The 20650-nt window shown below is 56.2% G+C and overlaps 7 protein-coding genes across 7 annotated transcripts; 4 read left to right on the forward strand and 3 right to left on the reverse strand.

Moving 5' to 3' along the window:
* Positions 1–253: 253 nt before the first annotated feature.
* Positions 254–3639, forward strand: B0H18DRAFT_999955 (sphingomyelin phosphodiesterase). Its single transcript, XM_048045599.1, has 19 exons — positions 254–517; positions 569–616; positions 666–989; positions 1042–1207; positions 1261–1381; positions 1440–1574; positions 1633–1654; positions 1707–1789; positions 1820–1881; positions 1977–2103; positions 2229–2332; positions 2383–2451; positions 2534–2599; positions 2649–2686; positions 2737–2796; positions 2851–2919; positions 2981–3006; positions 3058–3221; positions 3276–3639. The coding sequence occupies exons 1-19, from the start codon at positions 332–334 to the stop codon at positions 3464–3466; spliced, it is 2061 nt and encodes a 686-aa protein (XP_047894885.1). The 5' UTR covers positions 254–331; the 3' UTR covers positions 3467–3639.
* A 148-nt stretch (positions 3640–3787) lies between these two features.
* Positions 3788–6521, forward strand: B0H18DRAFT_999960 (acyl-CoA dehydrogenase/oxidase). The gene is made up of 18 exons (XM_048045600.1): positions 3788–3921; positions 3989–4009; positions 4071–4161; positions 4223–4425; positions 4474–4539; positions 4592–4644; positions 4697–4784; positions 4840–4857; positions 4910–5193; positions 5252–5263; positions 5314–5338; positions 5400–5569; positions 5627–5704; positions 5758–5896; positions 5954–5985; positions 6046–6166; positions 6225–6264; positions 6324–6521. The coding sequence occupies exons 1-18, from the start codon at positions 3874–3876 to the stop codon at positions 6392–6394; spliced, it is 1560 nt and encodes a 519-aa protein (XP_047894886.1). The 5' UTR covers positions 3788–3873; the 3' UTR covers positions 6395–6521.
* A 1038-nt stretch (positions 6522–7559) lies between these two features.
* On the forward strand, positions 7560–8771 carry B0H18DRAFT_1117851 (uncharacterized protein; the record flags this gene model as incomplete). Its single annotated transcript, XM_048033664.1, has 6 exons — positions 7560–7625; positions 7680–7982; positions 8061–8167; positions 8223–8288; positions 8340–8416; positions 8467–8771. The coding sequence occupies 6 exons, from the start codon at positions 7560–7562 to the stop codon at positions 8769–8771; spliced, it is 924 nt and encodes a 307-aa protein (XP_047894887.1).
* A 73-nt stretch (positions 8772–8844) lies between these two features.
* On the reverse strand, positions 8845–10895 carry B0H18DRAFT_1084404 (uncharacterized protein; the record flags this gene model as incomplete). Its single annotated transcript, XM_048031785.1, has 7 exons — positions 8845–9069; positions 9446–9542; positions 9628–9850; positions 9884–10023; positions 10047–10505; positions 10574–10773; positions 10818–10895. 7 exons carry the CDS (start codon positions 10893–10895, stop codon positions 8845–8847), a joined length of 1422 nt encoding a protein of 473 aa, XP_047894888.1.
* Positions 10896–11105: 210 nt separating this feature from the next.
* On the reverse strand, positions 11106–13191 carry B0H18DRAFT_244641 (MFS general substrate transporter). The gene is made up of 7 exons (XM_048037261.1): positions 12940–13191; positions 12812–12877; positions 12596–12756; positions 12408–12542; positions 12185–12344; positions 11591–12131; positions 11106–11539 (listed from the first exon to the last, which is right to left on the reverse strand). The coding sequence occupies exons 1-7, from the start codon at positions 13093–13095 to the stop codon at positions 11334–11336; spliced, it is 1425 nt and encodes a 474-aa protein (XP_047894889.1). The 5' UTR covers positions 13096–13191; the 3' UTR covers positions 11106–11333.
* A 2034-nt stretch (positions 13192–15225) lies between these two features.
* Positions 15226–16239, forward strand: B0H18DRAFT_1117853 (uncharacterized protein; the record flags this gene model as incomplete). Its single annotated transcript, XM_048033665.1, has 1 exon — positions 15226–16239. One exon carries the CDS (start codon positions 15226–15228, stop codon positions 16237–16239), a length of 1014 nt encoding a protein of 337 aa, XP_047894890.1.
* A 355-nt stretch (positions 16240–16594) lies between these two features.
* B0H18DRAFT_999996 (uncharacterized protein) lies at positions 16595–19957 on the reverse strand. Its single transcript, XM_048045601.1, has 13 exons — positions 19768–19957; positions 19494–19717; positions 19192–19432; positions 18732–19127; positions 18646–18679; positions 18482–18591; positions 17943–18425; positions 17845–17890; positions 17739–17795; positions 17577–17689; positions 17228–17523; positions 17035–17173; positions 16595–16981 (listed from the first exon to the last, which is right to left on the reverse strand). The coding sequence occupies exons 1-13, from the start codon at positions 19810–19812 to the stop codon at positions 16649–16651; spliced, it is 2517 nt and encodes an 838-aa protein (XP_047894891.1). The 5' UTR covers positions 19813–19957; the 3' UTR covers positions 16595–16648.
* Positions 19958–20650: the final 693 nt, after the last annotated feature.

Here is a 20650-nt window from a genome sequence, read left to right on the forward strand (position 1 = left end):
TGGAGCATGCATGTACGTTGCGCTTCTATTCTCGAAACCCGCAACTCGTGTCTTGATGCCTCGTTGCACTACCAGGGAATAATCCTAGCGGCCCCGGACATGTCGTCATCTCGGAAATTGGCAAGGAATGAGAGGAACGCCGGCTCGTCAAGCTATATGGCCCTGCTGACCTTGTACGTTGCACGCACGTTCGCCCCTTCACTGGATGTACGATGTTCTTTTCGAGCGATGACTTCCATTCGAGACTATATAGCCTACATTCTATGGGCCCGAGCGGGCCGTGTGTTGTTCGAACTCGACCTCCAGGCTCGAGCAATTCGCGGTCGCGGTGATGACTAGGGCTTTGAACCTCGTCCTTGGTGTCGCTTCACTGAGGGCGGTCCTCTGCCTCCCTAATGGCTTACAATCGGCGTATACTGCAGCTGGTGCATTCCCCACCAGTTTATATGCGTCGTATTACAACGACCCCACTGCTACGACGGCTGAGCCTCAGCCAGTTGTCTCCGATCCTGTCACGGTGAGCGCCTACGTCCACGTTCTACCCACTCTCACTCAGTACATGATGTAGCATGAAATCTATCCGTACTGGTTGACGAACGCGGAAGAGATCCCACAGGTTCGATACAATCCCCTAGGCCAGCCGTGCTAAGCTGACTCCCTCGCAGAACGACACTGAGGAGATCCATCCTCTGCCGCCTCCGGCGAACTCTTCGGTGTTCCTCGAGACGGCTGTCGCGCAGATCGTCTCGATAGCGAAGAATCCTATCTTCGCAGCTGACTCCTGCGCAGCCTGTCAGGCCGCGCTCGAGGTCGCCAAGTTCCTGGTGATGGCGCAACCCCAGCAGGGCCCAAACCTCGCCGTGCGTCTGTGCGAGTACTTCAACTACAGCACGACCCTCGATTGCGAGACGACGTATGGGATATACACACTTGGCTCGGTCATGACGCAGACGATCGCGGCCGCAGACGTCGGAGGCTACGACGGGCAGGTGAGTACGGTTTGGTGCTGATGAATATTATATGACTGATGACGCGCTTCAGACCATATGCAACCAGTTTCTTAGTCTCTGTCCGAGGCCGCCCACGAGTCCCCTTGACTTAGACAGTTGGTTCGCGAAGCCGAAACCTAACCCGCTCCCTCCGCCCAAGCAACCCACGGGGGAGCGCCTGAAGATCCTACACTTATCCGACTTGCATATCGATCCTCGTAAGTTTATATGCTAATTAGTGTCTCCTCGCTTATACGAAGGTATGCGGCAGGTTACGCTATCGGAGCGGAGGCGAACTGCAGCCAGTACTTGTGTTGCCGCGTGAACGGCTACAACGAGAACAGTCTCAACCAGACAGTGCAGCCTGCCCCCCGTTTTGGTGCCTTCAATTGGTACGTGTATGCTACTACCAGGCATCGTCGTGTTCTCATTGCACCTGCTACGTATCAGCGATTCCCCCTACCCCTTGATTGTCGCAGCGTTGCAAGCGGTGCCGGCCCTCACAGGCACGGAAGAGACGGGCTTCGACTTCACGATCTATACTGGCGACCTAATCCCCCACGACCCCGCCAACGAGCTTTCAAGGTAAGGATGTGTCTGCTCGGCCTATTTGTCATCTCACCAACTCAACCTCGTTGCGTAGGGCTTACACGGTCTACTCCGAGGTGCGTATAACTCAGTGCGCAGTCTCGTGCAGTTCCGACCTCCTGCCTTTAGTCCGTCTTGTATGACCTTATCAAGCGGCTTGTCAACACCGGGCCCGTATACGCTGTGCAGGGCAACCACGACACGTACAACATGTAAGTTACAGCCTGTTCCGATCTGCCCAGAGAACGGACACCTGACTATGACTCCGATAGGGCAATGAACTCGCCGTACAACATCGGGAACGGTCTTCGAGATCAGTTCGATTGGTATGCCACGAAGGATTGATGTGTCGCCCGAGGCTTAGACTGGCCATGCTCAGGGACTACAACCACCTCGCAGCGCTGTGGGAGCTAGAAGACTGGATTGACGGAGACACGGCGCAGCAAGCGCGCACGCATTACTCGGCGTACTCTGTGCAGCGTCAGGACGGTTTGAGGATCATCACGATCAACACAGATTTCTGTGCGTGATTTATGAGTGGTCTCAGCTGCTTGGAAAGTCATTAACGGATCTGCATGCGAACAGGGTACACGTACGTTCGATTGGCCGAAGGCTCCAGATTCGGCCCACCAAACTGAGACGCCGATACAGACAGAACTACTTCAATTACATCGACTTGGCTTCGTCGGACAACTCGGGCATGCTGCGGTTCTTGACCGATGAGCTGCAGGACGCGGAAGATACGGGTGACAGAGGTGTGCATGGTCTACCTCAGGAGGAACTGTCCTGACTCTTCGTTCATCAGTGTGGATCTTGGGCCATGTTCTCAGTGGCTGGGACGGAACCGAGCCTCTGGAGAACCCGTCGAACTTGTGTACGTGCCCTTGTATTGCCATATTGTTGCTAGCTAATGGGAAATATCTCAATAGTCTACCAGATGTAGGTTTCTGTGCTAGTATCCTTGGCGTGCGTACTCAACTTGTTCCGAAGTGTCGATCGTTACTCGCCGCATGTCATCGCAGGTGCGTCTCGTCAGTGACTTCGTGTGAGTGGTACTTACAGTTGCTTCAGCCATCTTCTTTGGGCATACACACGAAGACCAGCTTACTGTAAGCTGACACACGAGGGAGCGACAAGAGTGCGACTCACCTCCGTACAGATCTTTTACGCGAACAACGCCACGAACATCAGCGCCGAGAATGCGCAGACTGTGGCATGGGTGAGTTCAGTCTATCGACCTGCGCGGAGACTGGTACTTACTGACCTTGTGAAGATCACTCCGTCGGTTACACCTTTGACAAACCTCAACTCAGGGTTCCGTATCTACGAGGTGGATTCAGGCGTGCGTTCTTCCGTAGTCCAATTCTTTGAGATGTTGCAGTTCTGACTCCAATTGGCACTAGACATTCGATATCCTTGATGCCTACACGTGGGTCGATTGGCAGGCTGCACGACGCTCGCAATGCTTACTTTCTGCTAGGTGGCAGGCCGATGTCAACGCTTTCGGCGGTTTGGACGGTCAGACCGAATATGGGCCAACGTTTGAACTTGAATACAGCACTCGCGAAGCGTATGGCGATAGTATCACTGGATGGGGTCCGGACGACCCTCTCAACGCGACTTGGTGGCATCTCGTCACGGAAGGTCCGTGCGACAGCACCGTGAAGTGTCAGGTCCGCTGACGTTTGCTTCACTCAGCCATGGAGACGAACTCGTCTCTCATACAGCTGTACAACCTGTACCAAAGCAAGAGCTCAGTCATGACGCCCGAGTGTACGGGTGAATGCCTCACCGCCAAGATATGCTACTTGCGTAGTGGAAGTGCCAGCCTTTCGCTTGCTAATTGTCCAGCCGGGTACGGCAGCACGCAGGGTGGGGCGTACCCTTGAAGGTTGGATAGTGGTGTAGGTTTGTGTCCTGCTGGTGTGTTGTGTCAGGCGCTGAGTGGCACGACGGTGTGGGACAAGACCAGTGGCAATGTATATACAGCTGCGAGCGCAATGTCAGTTGTATTGTTCATGCCTGTATATGCAAAGGAGATCGTTGTCACGACATTGACCCGGGAAAGGTGAGTAAGGACATGTTCCGGACGGCGGAAAGCATGAGTATACTACAACCACGTGTCTATGGCTCTCCCGCACCCGTCACAGGATCGCGTCGTCCCGCGAGACACATGTGATAACTGTCTGATCGAGCGGTATAAGGCATCCGAGACGAGCGACCTCCCGCTCAGATCCAGGTATTCCCCCGCACGTCTCCTATACCACCCTCAGCGACAGCAAACAAGTAGACAGCTATGGCCACGAAGGCGCTTAAGCAACTCACACGGGAGGAGGTCGCTCAGGTCAGTGTGGCTCCCGATCATCTCAGGAGCGTAAGAGTAATGGGCCCCTCTTGATTGGTCGCTGTAGCACAACAAGCCAGACGACTTGGTACGCTTTCTCAACAGCCCGTCAATGTTGCGCAGAGCTCATGCAGCAAATGCGTACATAGTGGATTGTAATAGACGCGAAAGTGTACGACGTATCCAAGTTCAAGAACTTACACCCTGGCGGAGCCAACGTATTCCTTGCAGAAGAGATTCGTGCGTACTCTATCTTGCTCATGTATATGTCATACATAAGCAGACCTACCTATTATTACAGCTGGTCAGGATGCTACAGAAGCGTTCTACGGCCTGCACCGCCATGAGGTCCTCCTAAGGCCTCAGTATGCACGGTTGCAGATTGGCACGATTGGCGGCGAGGAGAGTCACATTGTCAGCAACGTCTCAGGTCAATTGAGCGAGGTTCCGTATGCCGAGCCAACGTGGTTGTCGAAGGGATATCACACCCCATACTACAAAGAGGTACGCTACAATCCCTTCCCCTCAGGTCGGCGACTCACTGTGCCGCAGACCCACCACCGGTTCCAGAAGGCGATGAGGAAGTTTACTGATGAGGAGATCACCCCTGAGGCGACGGTGAGTCGTGTGTTCGTCAGTATCGAGACTATTACCTAAACATCACCCGCAGGCACGAGAAGAGGACGGTAAACGACCCAGTCCTAGTTTAGTCAAGAAGATGGGGTTCGTCTCGTGATTTGCCTAGCATCTGCAGCACATTGACATCATCTTACAGGGATAACGGTCTGAATGCAATGCGTCTTGGCCCTGGAAAGCACCTCAAAGGCCTAACGCTATTGGGAGGCGCAGTCACCCCGGAAGAGGTACTCATTTTCATACTTCTGCTTCTTCATCACTCACCAGCGGCTTTATCCCTAGTACGATTATTTCCATGAGGTATGCCTACGAGTTTGGTGACATGGCGCCGAAAGTGCTCATCATGGTTTAGCTCATACTCAACCAAGAAGCTGTCCGCGCCGGTATGCGCGGCTTCCAAGATGGGTTTAATGGCGGAATGGTCATCGGCTTGCCGCCCGTGATGCATTTTGCGAAGCCCGAGCTGCGCGATCGTGTCATGAAGGAGGTTCTTTCCGGCGAGAAGTACATCAGCTTGGCGATCACCGAGGCGTTCGCAGGCTCGGATGTCGCGGGCTTGAAGACGACCGCTCGCAAGACCGAGGATGGCAAGTTCTGGATCGTCAATGGTACCAAAAAGTGGATCACGAACGGGGCGTGAGTGGGCTGTATGCGTGTGCTTTGCAAATCTTCTAATGCGATTACTGTCTTTCAGGTTCTCCGATTAGTACGTGCTCTCGCATTAGTCCGAAACGGCGTACTAATCCACATAATCAGCTTCACCGTCGGATGTAACACCGGGGTAAGCCACACTCTGATATCCTTGCCTGAATATCATCTCACACGCTCTCAACACCTGACAGAAAGGATTGACTGCAATCCTTGTGGAACGTGGTGACGGCGTTGAGACAAAGCCGATCAAGACTTCATATTCATCAACAGCCGGGACCGCGTATATCACCTTTGACGATGTCAAAGTTCCCGTCGAGAACACCCTCGGACCCGTTAATGGCGGTGTCTTCGTCATCCTCAGGTACGTTATATGCTTCTATTTAGGCTGGCGAGGAGGATGCTGATTGTTGTTGGCCAGCAACTTCAACCACGAGCGATGGGTTATGGCTTGCGCGTCCATCAGGGCACAACGGACTATCGTCGAGGAATGCATGAAGTGCGTGGTTCGCCGTCTACGCCGTGAAGTGTTATTTATTGACGCCTTGGCAGGTGGGTCAACCAGCGGAAAGCGTTTGGCAAGCCGCTCAGCTCGCAAGCCGTCATCCGCTCGAAGCTCGCTGAGATGATCGCTCGCGTCGAGAGCTTGCAGGCTTGGCTAGAGAACATCACGTACCAGATGAACAACATGGTCCGTCGTCACTTCTCTGTCTCTCCTGGAATTTATATTGACCCGGACTTGGTTTAGTCGTACAAGGAGCAAGCTGCCCTACTTGCGGGGTAAGTCTAGGGTCGGTGATCTCGGTGTCTCGCGCAAGTATTGAATATACGTTCTTGTAGCCCTATTGGTCTATTGAAGATGGCTGCGACGCGCGCTGCGCAAGATACTGCCCGTGACGCAGTGCAGATCTTTGGTGGCCGTGGTATCACGAAGACGGGCATGGGTCGTTTGATTGAGCACGTATGTGTGCATTGTCTGCAGTTTAGCTTATCAAGTTTGACCCGCTGTTTCCTTCCAGTATCACAGAACCGTGCCGTTCGACGCGCTCCTCGGAGGAGGTAAGATGCCATGTACTGTATTCGAGTTAGAGGAGTATGCTCATGCAGTCGTCTCACAGCGGAGGATGTCCTGGGCGACCTCGGTGTTCGCCAGGCGATCAAGAACATGCCGAAGGGAGCAAGGCTATAGCCGCCGTTTGTTGCAGCGGCGGAGGACGCATTCGGGTTGTGAGCCGCCATCATAATGTTATTCGTTCCTTGCAGTATTGGATGTACAGTACCCTCGTGGCATTTGGATATCAGCCTTCTATTCTCAATCGTGCGCGTGGTATGCGAGCGTACACCTCCGTTGCCCTTGAGAGCAACTGTCAGTCAATAATCGCCAGAACGGTGAGCAAAAGGAAAAGAGACATTTCACTTCACAAGGAAGCGTAGTGATTCCAAAGATTGATGATACGGCCGTCAGTCGGAGTCGGTACACGGAATCCCCTAGTAAAAGGCGAGGGGATTATATGTTGTACCAACTCCAGCCGTTAATGTGATTGGTGAGAACTCACGACATGCGACAAAGTTTTGCATTTCGTGCAGTCCGCGCTGAGTACTGAGTACGGGCGTTTATGCATATGGACCATTGGCTGCCTTACCGTAAGTTAGCTGCACTCATAGGCGGCCATATGGACTTTGTGTCGCCACAGTCTCTTTCGGCAGCGAACTTCCTGTCATGTCACGATCCGTGTGTTAATGTTAATCAAATAGTTGTGATGCTCTTCAAGTTCGTCTATAAATCGGCGAAGCAGTAAGTTGCGTAGACTGAGGTTAAGTATCGGACGGCTCGTATCATGGTGATCTCAGTCCGTGGTTTAGACACCGTCGCAGACAGAGGTTGATGTCAAGACGAACCAGGACATGCATCAATTCTGGGCCAGTACTGGTGGCGGTCAAGACTACACCGATTGCCTGATATGGAGGGGGCAATCGAGGCGCGGCAGAAGCCGAGACGGGTGACGAGCGTGCTCGGCGTCGGTGGTCTTGTTGTCCATCCTTCCGCCTCCTCTCCCTCAACCACCTCCCTCGACCCATCTCTGACGGCCTCTCTTCCACCAGCGTCGCCCACTCTCTCTGAACGACGGTGCAGTCTCTCGATTAATTGGACACCGTCGCCTGTATCCGAAGTAAGAGCTCTTTCGTTTTCTGCGTCGACACGGCAATCAACCTCTCCTAGACTTTGTTGTCTGGCTCGCTGTATCCTGTCGCATCGCTGTCTATTTGTCTGTCGGTACTCGCACCCTCCTGTCGTATCCTCAGAAAAGTGCAACGAAGTTTTATTCCACTTCACCTGCCTGAGTCGTGCAAAGATGCCCGAAGACGATTTTGACATTTACGGGGAGGATGAAGGGTTCAACTCCACTAAGCCTGTAGAGGTGAGCATGCGCCATGTATTTGGATCCATCTGCTAAGGGGTCCGCGAGCACCAGGGTCTTGAGGAGGAGCAAGCTGCACCCGACACGAACGAGATCCAAGGTGAACATCGCTCCAGCTCCCCCGTCACAGGAGAGAAGAGGCAGCGTGAAGACGACGAGCCTGAGTCTGACGACCGCATGAACGGTGGGCACTCGTCGCCACCCAAGGAGCTCGAGATCCAGTCAACCGCTGATGCTCGGAGCCCCGGAGCGTCTAACGGTTTTTCTGGAGGGACAACGCCTGGTGTTCCGTCGGTCAGCGGCGGTGCCGCTGGACAGGGTGCCTTTGACGCGTTATATATCGGTGATTTGCAATGGGTCTGTTGGTTCATACACTTAGGTTCACACATTCATGTCATTCTGAGACGTTCCCATGCAATCTGTTTGCCTTTACAGTGGACGACTGATGAGGACGTGCGGCAAGTAGCGCTCAACACTGGCGTGACACTGGACCATAAGGACATCACCTTCTCCGAGCACAAGGTAAATGGTAAAAGCAAAGGGTAAGCGTGAATATATGCGTTCCTATGCTGAGTGAATATTCATTCACGTTGACAGAATTGCCTACGTGGAGTGTCATAGCTTCGAGAGTGCATCAGCCCTGAAGAATTGGTTCGACAACAAGTAAGATCTGAGCCTTTGTAGTCGTTGCCAGCTCACTGAGAGTTTTCGCAGTGACTTCCAGAATCGCCGAGCCACGGCAAATTACACGAGCACATCACAAGGGAATCCCTTCCGGACCCTGCCCAAAGGTCGGTGTGCAGCACCCAGGCCGTAGTATATCGCTCATCACTCTACACAGAGCCCCCACCGCGCGAGATGCGCCACGGCGGTCAGATGCAGAGCGGAGTGGGGTCCAACCCTGGCCGCGGCGGCGGCAACTTCCGCGGAGGAGGTATGCAGAACAACAACATGGGCGCGAACATGGGTATGAACATGCGCGGCGGCATGATGGGCAACGGCGGCATGATGCGCGGCGGCATGCCTAACATGATGGGCATGGCATGGGTGGTATGGGTGGTATGGGCGGTATGGGTATGGGTATGGGCGGCATCGGAGGCGGAGGCATGGGCATGGGCGGTATGGGCGGCGGACGCAGCGGGATGATCCCTCAGGGCCCGCGCGGCAACATGATGGGCCGCGGCGGGGGCATGATGGGTGGCGGAATGGGTACGGTGTTCTAGGACGATGTCCGTTTCCTGTACTTGTGACGTGGTGACTGATCCGTGTTGTATGACCGTGTAGGAATGGGCATGATGCCAATGGGCGGCAGAGGCGGCGGGTTTGGGAACGTCCAGGGACACTTCAACCCCGCGTTCATGCAGGGCGGCGCTGGTGGGGGTGGTCCGTTTGGGCCGGAGGGACCGAGGAAGAGGTTCAAGATGGAGGACGGTGCATAAATGCACTGCAGCACGGTTCACGTCAATCAAGGACACGTAGAACCTCGGACAACATACTTCTCCATTCACGCCTTCCTCACCCATCCGCTCGTCTTAGCTTTCGTGAAGCAATGTTCAGATACTGTAGTCCGCATAATGTAACCCACTCGCAGCTCAATCACACATGTGGTGGATCTTCCTGACTGTATTGTTGTCCATCAGGAAGCGGATACATGTGTGATGTACTAAGGTGTGTTCGGTGCGAATGCGGAATAAGATAGATGGCGATGGTACAGTGTGGCGACAATATATGAGGAGACATACAGAGAACCAAGGCATGAAGGCAAGAACAAGAGTCGCGGCAAGTCCGATGTATATGAACCAACACATGCTAGTATCAACCCCTGCGGTCCTTCTCCTTCCGCTTGCGCCGTTCTCTTCTTCGTGACGCCTTTCCTGTTCCTTCTCGAGCTCGTCCTCTTTCCGAGCAATGCGTGCACTGCAAAAGCAATATCAGCAACGGCATTATGAGATGCGTCAACCAGCAGACGTCGCTCTGCAGCAGAAGTAGGATCGTGGCTGACCTTCGCTTCTCCTCCCTCTCGAGGTCGCTTGCGCCCGCCTCCATGTCCTCGTCGTCGCTCATCACATCTGCAACGACATAGCGAGAGCGGTCCTTGCCAAAGAGGCTCCAGATCTGGAGCTGATGTCGTTCTGGGAGGACCCGGCGCGCTTCTTTGGCGGCGGCGGCGACGTGCTTCGTGAAGAGGCCATCGAAGGAGAGCGGGGCCGCTTCTTGGGAATAGGCTTGCTACTGGCTGAGGATGCGAGCTTGATGACGTGGCCGCGGTCGCCTTGCCAGCGGGCACAGGTGTCCTAGAACCGGAGGAGGATACCGACTTGGTGGGAAGCGGCTTGACTGCGGCCGGTCGTTGAGACGAGGAGACTTTGGAGTAGGAGCGGGGCGAGGTTGCTGGGAACTTTGGAGGCGGGAGAGGCAGACCCGCTCTGCGTCCTCTGCAGGCCTGTCTTCTGGCCGATGCCTGCGGGGGTGTTCGCTCGCGACGTCGACGCGGACTCCACCTGCGAGACGGCCTTCGTCTCCTTGGCCTTCCCAAACCAGTCCTTGAACTCCTTCGCCTCGTCGCCCTGCAGGGTCTTCGCCTTCGCCTTCGCCCGGTCCTGCAGGATCTCGTCAATCGTCCGCGTATCCCGTTTGTTCACGTTGAGCTTGATGAGCGTGGCCGGCGCCTGCGCGAGGCGCTGCCGCACGGACATCGTGCTCTTCCCGTCCGCAGACAGCGCGCCCGTGTTCGTCGTCGTGATGTCCATCGCGCCGCCGGGGAGCCGCCTGCCCGCCTTCGCGTACCCGCCGGCCGAGTTCGCGCGGCGCGCGCTGCCCAGGCCATGGCGCATCTCGAGCTCCATCCGCCGCTTGCGCTTCTCCTCGCGCGTCAGCGCACTCGCGCCGCCTCGTCGTCGCCCGGGTCCTCCGAGCCCTTGCGCCCCGCCGCGCGCGAGACGGGGTACCCGTTGCCGTCCGTCCGCGCCGCGCGCTTCGGGCCGTGCATCAGGCGGGCGCGCTCCTCCTCCTCGCGCCGCTGCAGCTCGCGCTCCCGCGCCTCGCGCTCGCGCTCGACCCGGGCCTGTCGCTCCTGCTCCCTTTTCTCCTCCTCGAGGCGTTTGAGCCGGAGCTTCGCCTCCATCTCGCGCTCCTTGCGCTCCTTCTCCTCCGCTCCTTGCGCTTCTGCGCGTCCCGCCGCTGCTTCTCCACCAGCGCATTCTGCACGGCTGCCTCGGACTGGCGGGTCTGGGTGGCGCTGAGCGCCATGAGCGCAGCGAAGGAGGACATTCTGTGGTCGTGAGGTCGTCAGAGAGCACTGTAGGTTAGATGGAGACAGCCCAGGTGTATAAATGAAGTAGGTGGGCAGGGCAAGGGCGGTGAAGGTGGTCGTTTGTGGTAAGTTGCAGTGCCGCTCGAAGGCTGGCTCAGCGCACATACATATACAGCAATCGCGTGCCCGAGGTGGTTGGGCGCTTATTCAAGTTCACACAATAAAATGGGTGGCTGGACAAAGCGGTCCTCCTGAGTTCTGTAGTCGTATTTCCTTCTATGTAGTGCAGTCATGACATGGTGGTTCGAGAGGTATCGCGCGGAGACACTACGGTATATATGCAGCGAACATGGTGAAAACCAGGTGCGAAGAGTGCCGGGCCAAGCCGACGGATCATGAGCTCGACTTCTCGTCCTTCCAAACCTGTGCAGGCAGCAGCATGGCCCCACCCAAAGCTACGATGGCGAGGAAGGCGAGGAAGAGATAGATGAACATCCCCCGAGGAGGTGATGCGACTCATCGATGGACAGGGAGAAAAGCGAGTTCGCCATAGCGGGGCCAATGGCGCGCATGACCGATACGCTCATCTGCGAGAGGCCGTTCACGGAGCCTAGTGAAGCCTTGTTGGGCGAAGAGGCGGTGATGAAGATGAAGACGCTTCCTGTACGACCGATCAGTACACGCTGCGCGGGTGCAAGACGGATGAACGGACCATAACAGAAATTCGTGGCTACTGAGATGAAGCACTGCAGCGCCAGGAGCGCCCATAGGGCAGTGCTGTAGCCCTGCTCGCGCACGACGAAGTTCGTGACGGGCATCAACGCGAACACAGGGAGAGCTGCGGCCATCCCAAAGACATAGATCTTCTTCGGACCGAAATAGCCCACCGCCTTCGAGAACGTGAGGATCTGCATGGTGCCATTCGTGATCCCATACACCGATAGGAGTGCGCCGATGGCCTGCGGCGACAGTCCGAGGCCGCCCAGTGCGATCGGCGTAGACATCCACACCGGGAGAACTGTGCGGTAGCTGATGTCAGCTATCGCAAGGAGAGCATAATTCCCGGCGGAGATCATGACGCGTGAGGTTAATAGTGCTCGAAGCGGTAGTGGTTCTGAACTGGACGTCTTGCCGGGCGCGATGGGTACGACTGGCCGAGGTCCGTCGGCACCTGCGACGTTTTGGAGAGTGAGATTCGCCTTGCTCTTACGGAGGGTGAAGATGCGGCGGAGAGAGATAGGTGATTTGACGGTCTGCGGATTGCCTGGATTAGGTGGGGAATGACGCATGATCGTGATCTACGCACCTCCTTCAAGAAGATCATTGTGACGAAAAAGGCCAGAACCGAGAATGTCGCAGGTACAGCACAAGCAAGGAAATAAGGATACCTTGCCATAAATTCGTTATGCCCAAACAAGATGGGGAATCGTTCATGTGGTCGTGATAATAAGCCACCGATCATAGGCCTGGTGTAGAATTCATCATGTGTCAGGAGATTGTTGCAGGCCACGTATAGATGGAGGACTCACCCTAGAGTGCCGCCAGTCATCCATGCAAGGGGCAAGTAGGCGTACGCCTCCGCGATATTCGTGGAGTCGGTTATTTCAGCCATCATACTTTTCAGCACGCCGATATTGCCGTTCAGAGCTCCATTGAGACTCCGGCTGTGATAGCGGACTGAGTACGAGCCGCACAGCTACGGGAACGTGGGGCTCACCTCACGACCAGACCCCAGAAGGTACGCGACATACCGAAGCTGTACATGGATAATGACAGTCCAAGGAGGCCAATCATGATGACGGGCTTGCGCCCGACGCGGTCAGACAAGCGGCTCCAATGTAGGACGGTCAAGGCCTGAGTGGCGAAGAAGAGGGAATGCTGAACATTGCGACGTTAGACCGCGTATTCATGCGCCGTGGGTAGAACTGCGTACCATGAGGCCAACATAGTAGCCAACTTTTGCCTCATCGCCGCCGGTGATGCCAATGTTGCGGATAAGCTACCAAACGCTGCCAGTGAGTCCATGCAAGCTTGCGGCTCTGAAGATGAGAATATACTGACGTCCGGGGCGAAGGGGGAGATGACTTGACTCGTGAGTGGCTCCGCTAATTGGAGGACGAGCAAGATGGAGAGTTGTGCCCAGGGGATGGGCGTTTTCGTCGGCTTCGCCTTGCGCAGAAGCGGTGTCTCCTCGTCACTGCGTTCGACGACGGTCATGGTGGCGAGAACGTGAAGTCGTGAAGAAAGTAGTGGTACAAAACTGAGGCCTCAGACGGACTGGAGGACGACCGTTGGATGCGCGGGTGAAAGAACGCGACAGAAAGTCGCGGGCGCATTGGAAGGGCCTTATAAGGAGGACTGTCGGACGTCTGGAGGTTGGGAAGCGGTCCGAGGGTCTGCGCGAGTCAGCGATCCCTTATCCTTACATAAGCGCTTACGTTCCCGCCCACCATGACACCATCCACATCGATTCCTCCGTCGTGTCGCAGCTGCCTCTTCGCTTGCATCTTGGGCCTGGCTTCTGCGCGACGAATGCGAACGGGAGCCCGCATGACGAGGAAGGGTCGAGGTGGGAGAAGAGAAGGGGAGACGGGTGGGCGACTGTCGTGGTTTGCGTTCAGTAGCCTGTCGTCGTGGCGTCACAGCCAGACCCTGACGTCTACAGGTCTCGAATCCCCCGCCCCTTGTACCTCGACAGCCTCGTTCCTTGCAAATGCTTGCTTACCGACGTAGGGACGCGCAGAACGACCGGGCGATGGCACAAACCGGTACAACACAATTTCTGGTGCGCGCTCGCATACCACAAGTTAACACCTGACACGGAGGCCACCCATCAGCAAGTCCGCTGAGGCCGTGCCCTGAGACGAGAAACAATGTAAGTTAGGTAAGTACCCCGTTTTTCCTTTCCTTTCGTTCCAAGTCCTTCTGACAGAATCGGCCTGTCTACCAAAGTTTCGCTCAGAAGGGTGTGCACCCGCGTCGCTGGGCGATCCGAACTCGCGTATGGCGTACTTACTTGCATCTCGGTCGCGAGGCGTACTGCTCTCCTGTTGTAGGTGCCGTTGCACCGTTCATTGATGTTTTGTTCCATCTTTATGACGTCTAGCATCCCGAAGATTGAACCAGTACTTGTTGTTGTCCGCATCCTCGAAAGGTCCAACGACCTCGATGAATCCCGACACCGGGAGTCCATTATGACGGAACCATACATTCTCAGTTTGATTTCACGTAGGAGCAAAGTGAGACAAACATCTTGATTCTAAGCCGGCTTGCTGATGTCCACGGAGATGACTGAACGGCTGGCATGATGAAGTGATACTGTACGCGTCGCGCGAAGAGCAAACTGACTATCATTATATAGACAACTTCACGCACAGTCGCCATTTGCCGACCGCATCTTCGTTTCCCTTTTGTGCCCATCGCGCCTCAGCGCGACGCCAATTCGACTGTGGATTAGCGTTGTGTTGAGGCCGAGGATGCGGTGAAAGCAAAAACGCCTCGTCTCAGCGTGGTCTCAAGTTGGCTTTGGGTTCGCGCGAAGTGCGGAGATTCAAACTACCTTGATGCACGCGTGAACCGTGGCTGCCCGCAATCCAAACTCTGGCCATGTACTTATCGAACAGGACGCCGCACCATGTTTCTCCGCCTCCTCAAGCAGAGCGGACGTTGCTGGGGTGCACCCGCCGTAGAGCTCGATAGGTCCCTGTGGGCGCCGGCCAGCTAGGGGCTCCCGTATTCAGGGGGTTGTGGGTCCACGCGTCTGCAAGCCACAAATGTGCGTGTGTGCATTTTTCTGTGTTGTACTCAAATTTCACTCACCGCTTTCCCCCCATTTGGACTTCCCATTGTCCTCGACGTGGACCTCGCTTCGCGACCACCGTTTTGCCTTTTTTGTGCAAGCCTCGCATCGATGCCTCCGTGCCATCAGTGACCGCCCTTCTCTAGGTCAGAGGCAAGACGAATCACAGATTGCGTCCACGGCGTCACGAGGCTTGCATGCGTCCCACGGCCCTTACAAGGAAGACAAGCACAGCCTCGCGATGCCTTCCGCCTTGTCTGATTGCACCGTCCATGTTCGCGGACTCACAGCAGCTCGCAAGCGACGGCTAGCGCGGCTAGACATGGCTTCTACGGGCATTGCCACAGGCTGCCACACCTTTCAGTTGCCAGGAATGGATGTGTGGTACGTGCCCTCATTGGCCTGGCTGACTCGTTGGCCGTGGCACAGACGCGCACAAGGCCGCTCCGCCACATATAAATACCGTGGCCCTCTGTACAGGATAGACATCAGCCTCAACGCCGCACACAAGCACAGTCTTCCCCCGTCGCTCCTCATAACAAGTAACTATGCGAAAAGACCTAGGTCCCCTCGGGACGCTGTTCGATACGGAGCCTCGCGAAACGCTCGGCGCACCAGACATGCCTTCAGCGCCTCAATTATCGCACGCCAAAGCATACGCCTTCCGGCTGCCATCAGCTAAGCCGCCACCATTCGACGCCGCAAACAAAGGTCGATCGCGCCGGGCATCGTCCGCCGACTACGGTTGTGCGTTCCTACAGCCGAATGACAACGTAACGAGCAAGCAGCCACCCACTGGCTCGCGCCACAGCGGGACGCCGCCACCAATGCGGCGCATGGTATATTCAGTCCCGAATGACAACTTTGTAGCCACATACAAGTCGTCTCGCGAAGCATCAAAAGGAAGCCCCGATCGATCCCAGCACAATGCAAGGGCAAGAGAGGCAACTTCTAGTACGCGAGACCTCGGACACCAGCACTCGGACGCTTCTCTCTCTGCAAGCGTCGAAGAACCGAGGCATGTCTTGTATGAAACAACGGGGAGCGGTACTCATGCTGAGCCGACATCGGCCAAGAACACGGTTGAAGGGCATCGAAGCACCTCGTCAACGGGGGACAGCACGCAACAAGTCCAATGGTCACTCGCAGTGCAACGCGTGCCCGCCAATGCCAACATCTGGAGCTCCGCGGGCCTGCTCCTCCCGCCACCGGGCATCGGGCGCAGAAGTGCAAGCGCAGGCAGTCAAGACAGGCCCCAGGAACAGCGCCCGTCCGTCGCCCGCCCCTTCGACGACGAAGACAAGGAGAACCTGCAAGCGGCCGAGTCTGCCGAATGGAACAAACTGTCCAGAGAGATCTCTGCGGCCACCGCTCTGCCCGTTCGACGGAGGCTGGAGCCCGGCGAGTGGAATGCGCCTCCGGTGCCGTCGCCCCTCACCTTCGGCGACGGACTCCCAGACACGACGAGGCTGCCTAGGCCGTCCTACTGCACGCCGCGCGACTATAGGGGGATGGAATGGCCCTCCTATGTGACAGTGGCCTTCAAGTCGCGTTGCAGGTGAGTGCATGTTCATATACCGTTGGAAGCGATCTCTAACCGGTTGTTGGTAACAGGATGCACTGGCGGTGCATGCCTTGCCGGGAGTGCCGAGTTGAATCGGATCCGCAGTGGCAGTTGTATGGCCTTTGGAAATCTCGCGGTGCTGCGGGGCGGGCCCAGGAGGATGGGAAGGGGTGGGCATTTCCTGGATTGCAGTGAAGATATTCGGCACGAGACCCTCCAGTGTATGTGATCGCGGACTCTGAGAACACTTCACAAGCAAAGCTATGTAGTCATATGTACCATCTTCGTTGTATGCTGTATGTCGCGTAATACCTGTAGGACATCATGAATATACTGTATCATTGCTTGGATCCCACTGCAATCATCGCGCTCAAACAATTACATCATAATACACTGATTGAAACCACTCAGAACAGATTGTAGGCCCTTGCCAGAGGCAAGCGCTCCGCGGGCTCGATGTCCATCAGAACATCATCCGCCCGCACCTCATAGCTCTCCGGATCGACCTTCATTTTTGGGGTGGCAAAGTTCCACTTCATGTCCTTTTTCGTGACGTTCCTACAATTGCTCACGGGCTCGCAGCGCTTGCTCAGCCCGTAGCGCTTCTGGATCTCCAGCTCGACCGAGATGCTAGACACGAAGGCCACCGAGTTCAGTGCAGCTGACATGGCGTGGGACCCCCACATCGGCCGGCCCATGACAGGCTGGACCGTCGGGATGGACGCGTTTGCGTCACCCATCTATGACACCTCCGTGAGCGTTCCATGTCCAGTATAGAGCGCCCGATGCGCACCTGTGCCCATGCAATGACTCCAGACTTCAGCACCATCTCGGGTTTGGCGCCGAAGTTCTCTGGCTTCCAGAGTACGAGGTCGGCGAGCGTGCCCGGGGTAATCGAACCCACGAGGTGGCTCATCCCATGCGTGATCGCGCTGCGCTCTGCAGCGTCAGAAGAGAGCTAGACCACCCGGGACGAAGTGGCTCACGGGTTGATGGTGTATTTGGAGATGTAGCGCTTGACGCGGGAGTTGTCCCGGCCGGCGATGTCGCCCTCGAGGGTCAGCGGGCCACGGAGGTCCCGCATCTTGCTCGCGGTGCGCCAGGTGCGGCTGATGACCTCACCGACGCGGCCCATCGCCTGCGAGTCGGAACTGATCATGCTGATCGCGCCGATGTCGTGCAGGACGTCCTCGGCGGCTACGGTCTCCGCGCGAATACGCGATTCGGCGAATGCGAGATCTTCCGGGATAGACTTGTCCAGATGATGGCAGACCATGAGCATCTGTCGGATGTCCGTGATGTGTATGCTCAAAAATTTCTCGATATATGACTCACGTCAAGGTGTTCATCGAGCGTATTGTTGGTGTACGGCCGCGTGGGGTTCGTAGATGAAGGAAGAACATTCTCATGCTCGCACACAACGATGATATCCGGCGCATGTCCGCCACCTGTCAGAACGTCAAGGAATTGCGGCTTTGAAATGGGGGCACAGTATACCTGCTCCTTCCGTGTGGTACGTGTGGATTGTTCGTCCACCAAATGCCTCGATGGTACCTAGTCAGATGGTTTAGAATGAATCACCCGGAAGCAGTAAAGGATTCACTTTCGACAAATCCACTCTCATTCAGTGTATCAGTATGGATGTTCACCTCAACGTTTCGTCTTAGCATATGCAAATTCCTGTCTGAGATCAAGACGTACCTGAACATCATACTTGTCTCCGACATCCAGAGCCTTCACGATGACAGACGGAGTCGAGCCCCAATCCTCATGCAGCTTCAATCCGGCCGCGCCAGCTTTCACAATTTCCTCCAGTGCGGTCTCACCGGAGTCATTTCCCTTACCGGTGAACGCAAAGTTCATCGGCAGCGTGTCCGTCGCAGCCAGCATGTGCCGCATATAGAACGGACTCGGCGTGCACGTCGTCGCGTTCGTGCTCGCGCTAGGCCCGGTTCCTCCGCCGATCATCGTCGTCACGCCCGATGCGAGCGACTCCGTAACCTGCTGCGGGCAGATGTAGTGCACATGTGCGTCGATCGCGCCCGCGGTGACGATGAGCTTCTCCCCGGCGATGACTTCCGTGGAGGAGCCGACGATGAGGCTCGGGTGTACGCCTGCCATGACGTCTGGGTTGCCCGCTTTGCCTATGCCGACGATACGGCCGCCCTTGACCCCAATGTCTGCCTGTGCATGGAAGAAAATGAGCATATATGCGCTCATCCCCGCACGGAAACGCTGGCCTTGTAGATCCCGGTCCAGTCGACGATCAACGCGCTGGTGATGACAAGGTCGAGGGAATCTGCCTCAGACCGATTGGTGGCTTGGCCCATGCCCTCTCTGATCGTCTTGCCTACAAAGGAAACACGTAAATCACCCGGCTACGGCACTGCGGACGTTGCCTTACCTCCACCGAACTTGACCTCATCCCCGTAGACAGTCTGACCAGGTCTATGTAAGAGACGTCAAGTGCCGAGGGACGCATGGGCGTACCTCGTCGCGCTCGACCTCAATCCACAGCTCAGTGTCGCCCAACCTCACTCGGTCGCCGACAGTAGGTCCGAACATGGCGACATACGACTCCCTGCTGACAGTCGTGTCCACGGTGATCTCAAGCGTACCAGGCTGGGGTGTATGTCCGAAGCCCCTCTGTACCAAAGCTGATACGATCTCATCGGTCCTTGCAGGATCGAACACGCCCGTCGCGAGGCGATTCCCGCCTGTGATGAGCTTCTTGCCCGCAATGGCGCAGAGGGTGACATGTTTGCTGTCACCAGGCTCGAAGCGCACGGCTGTGCCTGCAGGTATGTCAAGCCGTTTGCCGTATGCCTTCGCCCTGTCAAAGACGAGGGCCTTGTTGGTCTCAATGAAGTGGTAGTGGGAGCCGACCTGTTGATCGTAAGTGGTACCTCAGAACGTGTGATACGGAGGCGGTGGGTCTGAATGTTCTGACCTGGATCGGGCGGTCTCCATCGTTTGTGACACGGAGCTTGACGCGCTCGCGTCCGCGGTTGATAACGATTGGTTCTCTTTTGACGATGACTGCTCCAGGAGCCTTGGCTCGAGAATACTCGTCCGGGTCGATCACCGGGAAGGCATGGTCCGGAGGGGCAGGCAGGAATGAGCCGTACAACGCATGTGAGAGCTCGACAGTATCGTTGCAAATGGGGTCGTGCACGGTAACTAGGAAGACGCTTGTCGAGGTTGAGGATCAGACGAAGTGGTCTGTGAGTGGCGGAGTGGCATGATACGTACCCGTCTGGAAACGTGCCCTCCACCTGGATCTCGTGCAAGAGGCTGGAAACACCGGGAAGGACGTGTCTGCGGCCGAGCAGCGTCTTGCCGTGCTGCATTAGCTCGGCTACGGAGTGCTTCCCATCGCGGATGCGCTCTTGCAGCTGCGAAGCGATGAGCGCGACGGCCTCTGTTTGGTTCAGCTGCAATCCCCGCGCGAGACGCTTCTGCGCGAGAAAGCCTGCCTATGTCGGGGTTAACTCGTTGCGGAAATAGGAGAAGGGCGTGAGCATACTTGGTGCAGCAGGAGCTTCGCCTCCTCCCTGGGAGAGATCCTCATCGCAAACGTTCACAACTCCGACCAGGGTAGCTGGATGTTGGCCAGATCACCGAGTTGGTGCACTCGGTCTTCGAGGTTGAGCCTCACGCACTCCTGCCCGTGCTCGTCGACCATGGCAAGATAAGATAGTGTACGTCGATCCCCCGCAAATTAGCGCGAAGTTGGAAATGGAGAGATTCGAATCTGCCTCATGTTCATACATAGCGCGCGTAGCTCTTTTGAGTTCTCTTCGTGCTTGCTCTCATCCGCCCAACGACCATCCAACGACCACCGCTGCTCTTCTTGTCTTTGCAATTCAGTCCATCTCTCGCTGTACTCTGCTGCTTAGGCAACTATCACTATCAACAGTCTTGCATGGCATGGGAGTCTGGAACTATCTTTGACCGTCTCGTTCGCTCTGACCCCAACTCGACAAGTTGGCTGGCTGTCTGACCGTTGCTGGATAGCCTCGATGTCCCTTTCCCAGAATTTGCCACTCGATGACGTTCAACTGCGCAAAGGCGTGTACCAGGACTCGGTGGCGATGCCCCGATAAAGCAGTGCTCCTCTAGCTTGGGCCGGGTGAACGGAAAGAGTGTCAGACTGCTCAAGATCAGTTGACTCGCTCTGGGAGAATCAATGAATATCAACAGTACGAGTCTCAGCTGCCCTCACGTCTTGTTGGCATCATAGCCCGACGCTGAACATCAACTGACACCTACCTCCAATCACTTGATGACTCCCATGCAACAGGTTCCAAGCTCACGCTGCAGATAAGCCGACCGGGCAGCGCGGCGTGGCCCGTGCGGCCGAGTCTGAGGATAGGATTGTATCGAGCAGCATTGTGTCCGGGTCGGAG

This window comes from Fomitopsis serialis (genome assembly GCF_022376445.1).
Source record: "Fomitopsis serialis strain Sig1Antser10 chromosome Unknown B0H18scaffold_23, whole genome shotgun sequence".
Classification (NCBI taxonomy): domain Eukaryota; kingdom Fungi; phylum Basidiomycota; class Agaricomycetes; order Polyporales; family Fomitopsidaceae; genus Fomitopsis; species Fomitopsis serialis.

Excerpts from the sequence above, each read along its gene's own strand:
- B0H18DRAFT_999996 (XM_048045601.1), bottom strand. The coding sequence starts at position 19,812 with ATGAGGATCTCTCCCAGGGAGGAGGCGAAGCTCCTGCTGCACCAA. Across the intron at positions 17,524-17,576 it reads CGCTCGATGAACACCTTGAC|ATGCTCATGGTCTGCCATCA; the intron begins GTGAGTCATATA and ends GACATCCGACAG. Across the intron at positions 17,174-17,227 it reads TCCAAATACACCATCAACCC|CGCGATCACGCATGGGATGA; the intron begins GTGAGCCACTTC and ends TGCAGAGCGCAG.
- B0H18DRAFT_999955 (XM_048045599.1), top strand. The coding sequence starts at position 332 with ATGACTAGGGCTTTGAACCTCGTCCTTGGTGTCGCTTCACTGAGGGCG. Across the intron at positions 1,882-1,976 it reads GCCGTACAACATCGGGAACG|CGCTGTGGGAGCTAGAAGAC; the intron begins GTCTTCGAGATC and ends ACCACCTCGCAG. Across the intron at positions 2,920-2,980 it reads TCTACGAGGTGGATTCAGGC|ACATTCGATATCCTTGATGC; the intron begins GTGCGTTCTTCC and ends AATTGGCACTAG.
- B0H18DRAFT_999960 (XM_048045600.1), top strand. The coding sequence starts at position 3,874 with ATGGCCACGAAGGCGCTTAAGCAACTCACACGGGAGGAGGTCGCTCAG. Across the intron at positions 4,426-4,473 it reads ACACCCCATACTACAAAGAG|ACCCACCACCGGTTCCAGAA; the intron begins GTACGCTACAAT and ends ACTGTGCCGCAG. Across the intron at positions 6,265-6,323 it reads CGACGCGCTCCTCGGAGGAG|CGGAGGATGTCCTGGGCGAC; the intron begins GTAAGATGCCAT and ends GTCGTCTCACAG.
- B0H18DRAFT_244641 (XM_048037261.1), bottom strand. The coding sequence starts at position 13,095 with ATGACCGTCGTCGAACGCAGTGACGAGGAGACACCGCTTCTGCGCAAG. Across the intron at positions 12,757-12,811 it reads GCTACTATGTTGGCCTCATG|CATTCCCTCTTCTTCGCCAC; the intron begins GTACGCAGTTCT and ends CGCAATGTTCAG. Across the intron at positions 12,543-12,595 it reads TTCTGGGGTCTGGTCGTGAG|CCGGAGTCTCAATGGAGCTC; the intron begins GTGAGCCCCACG and ends CCGCTATCACAG.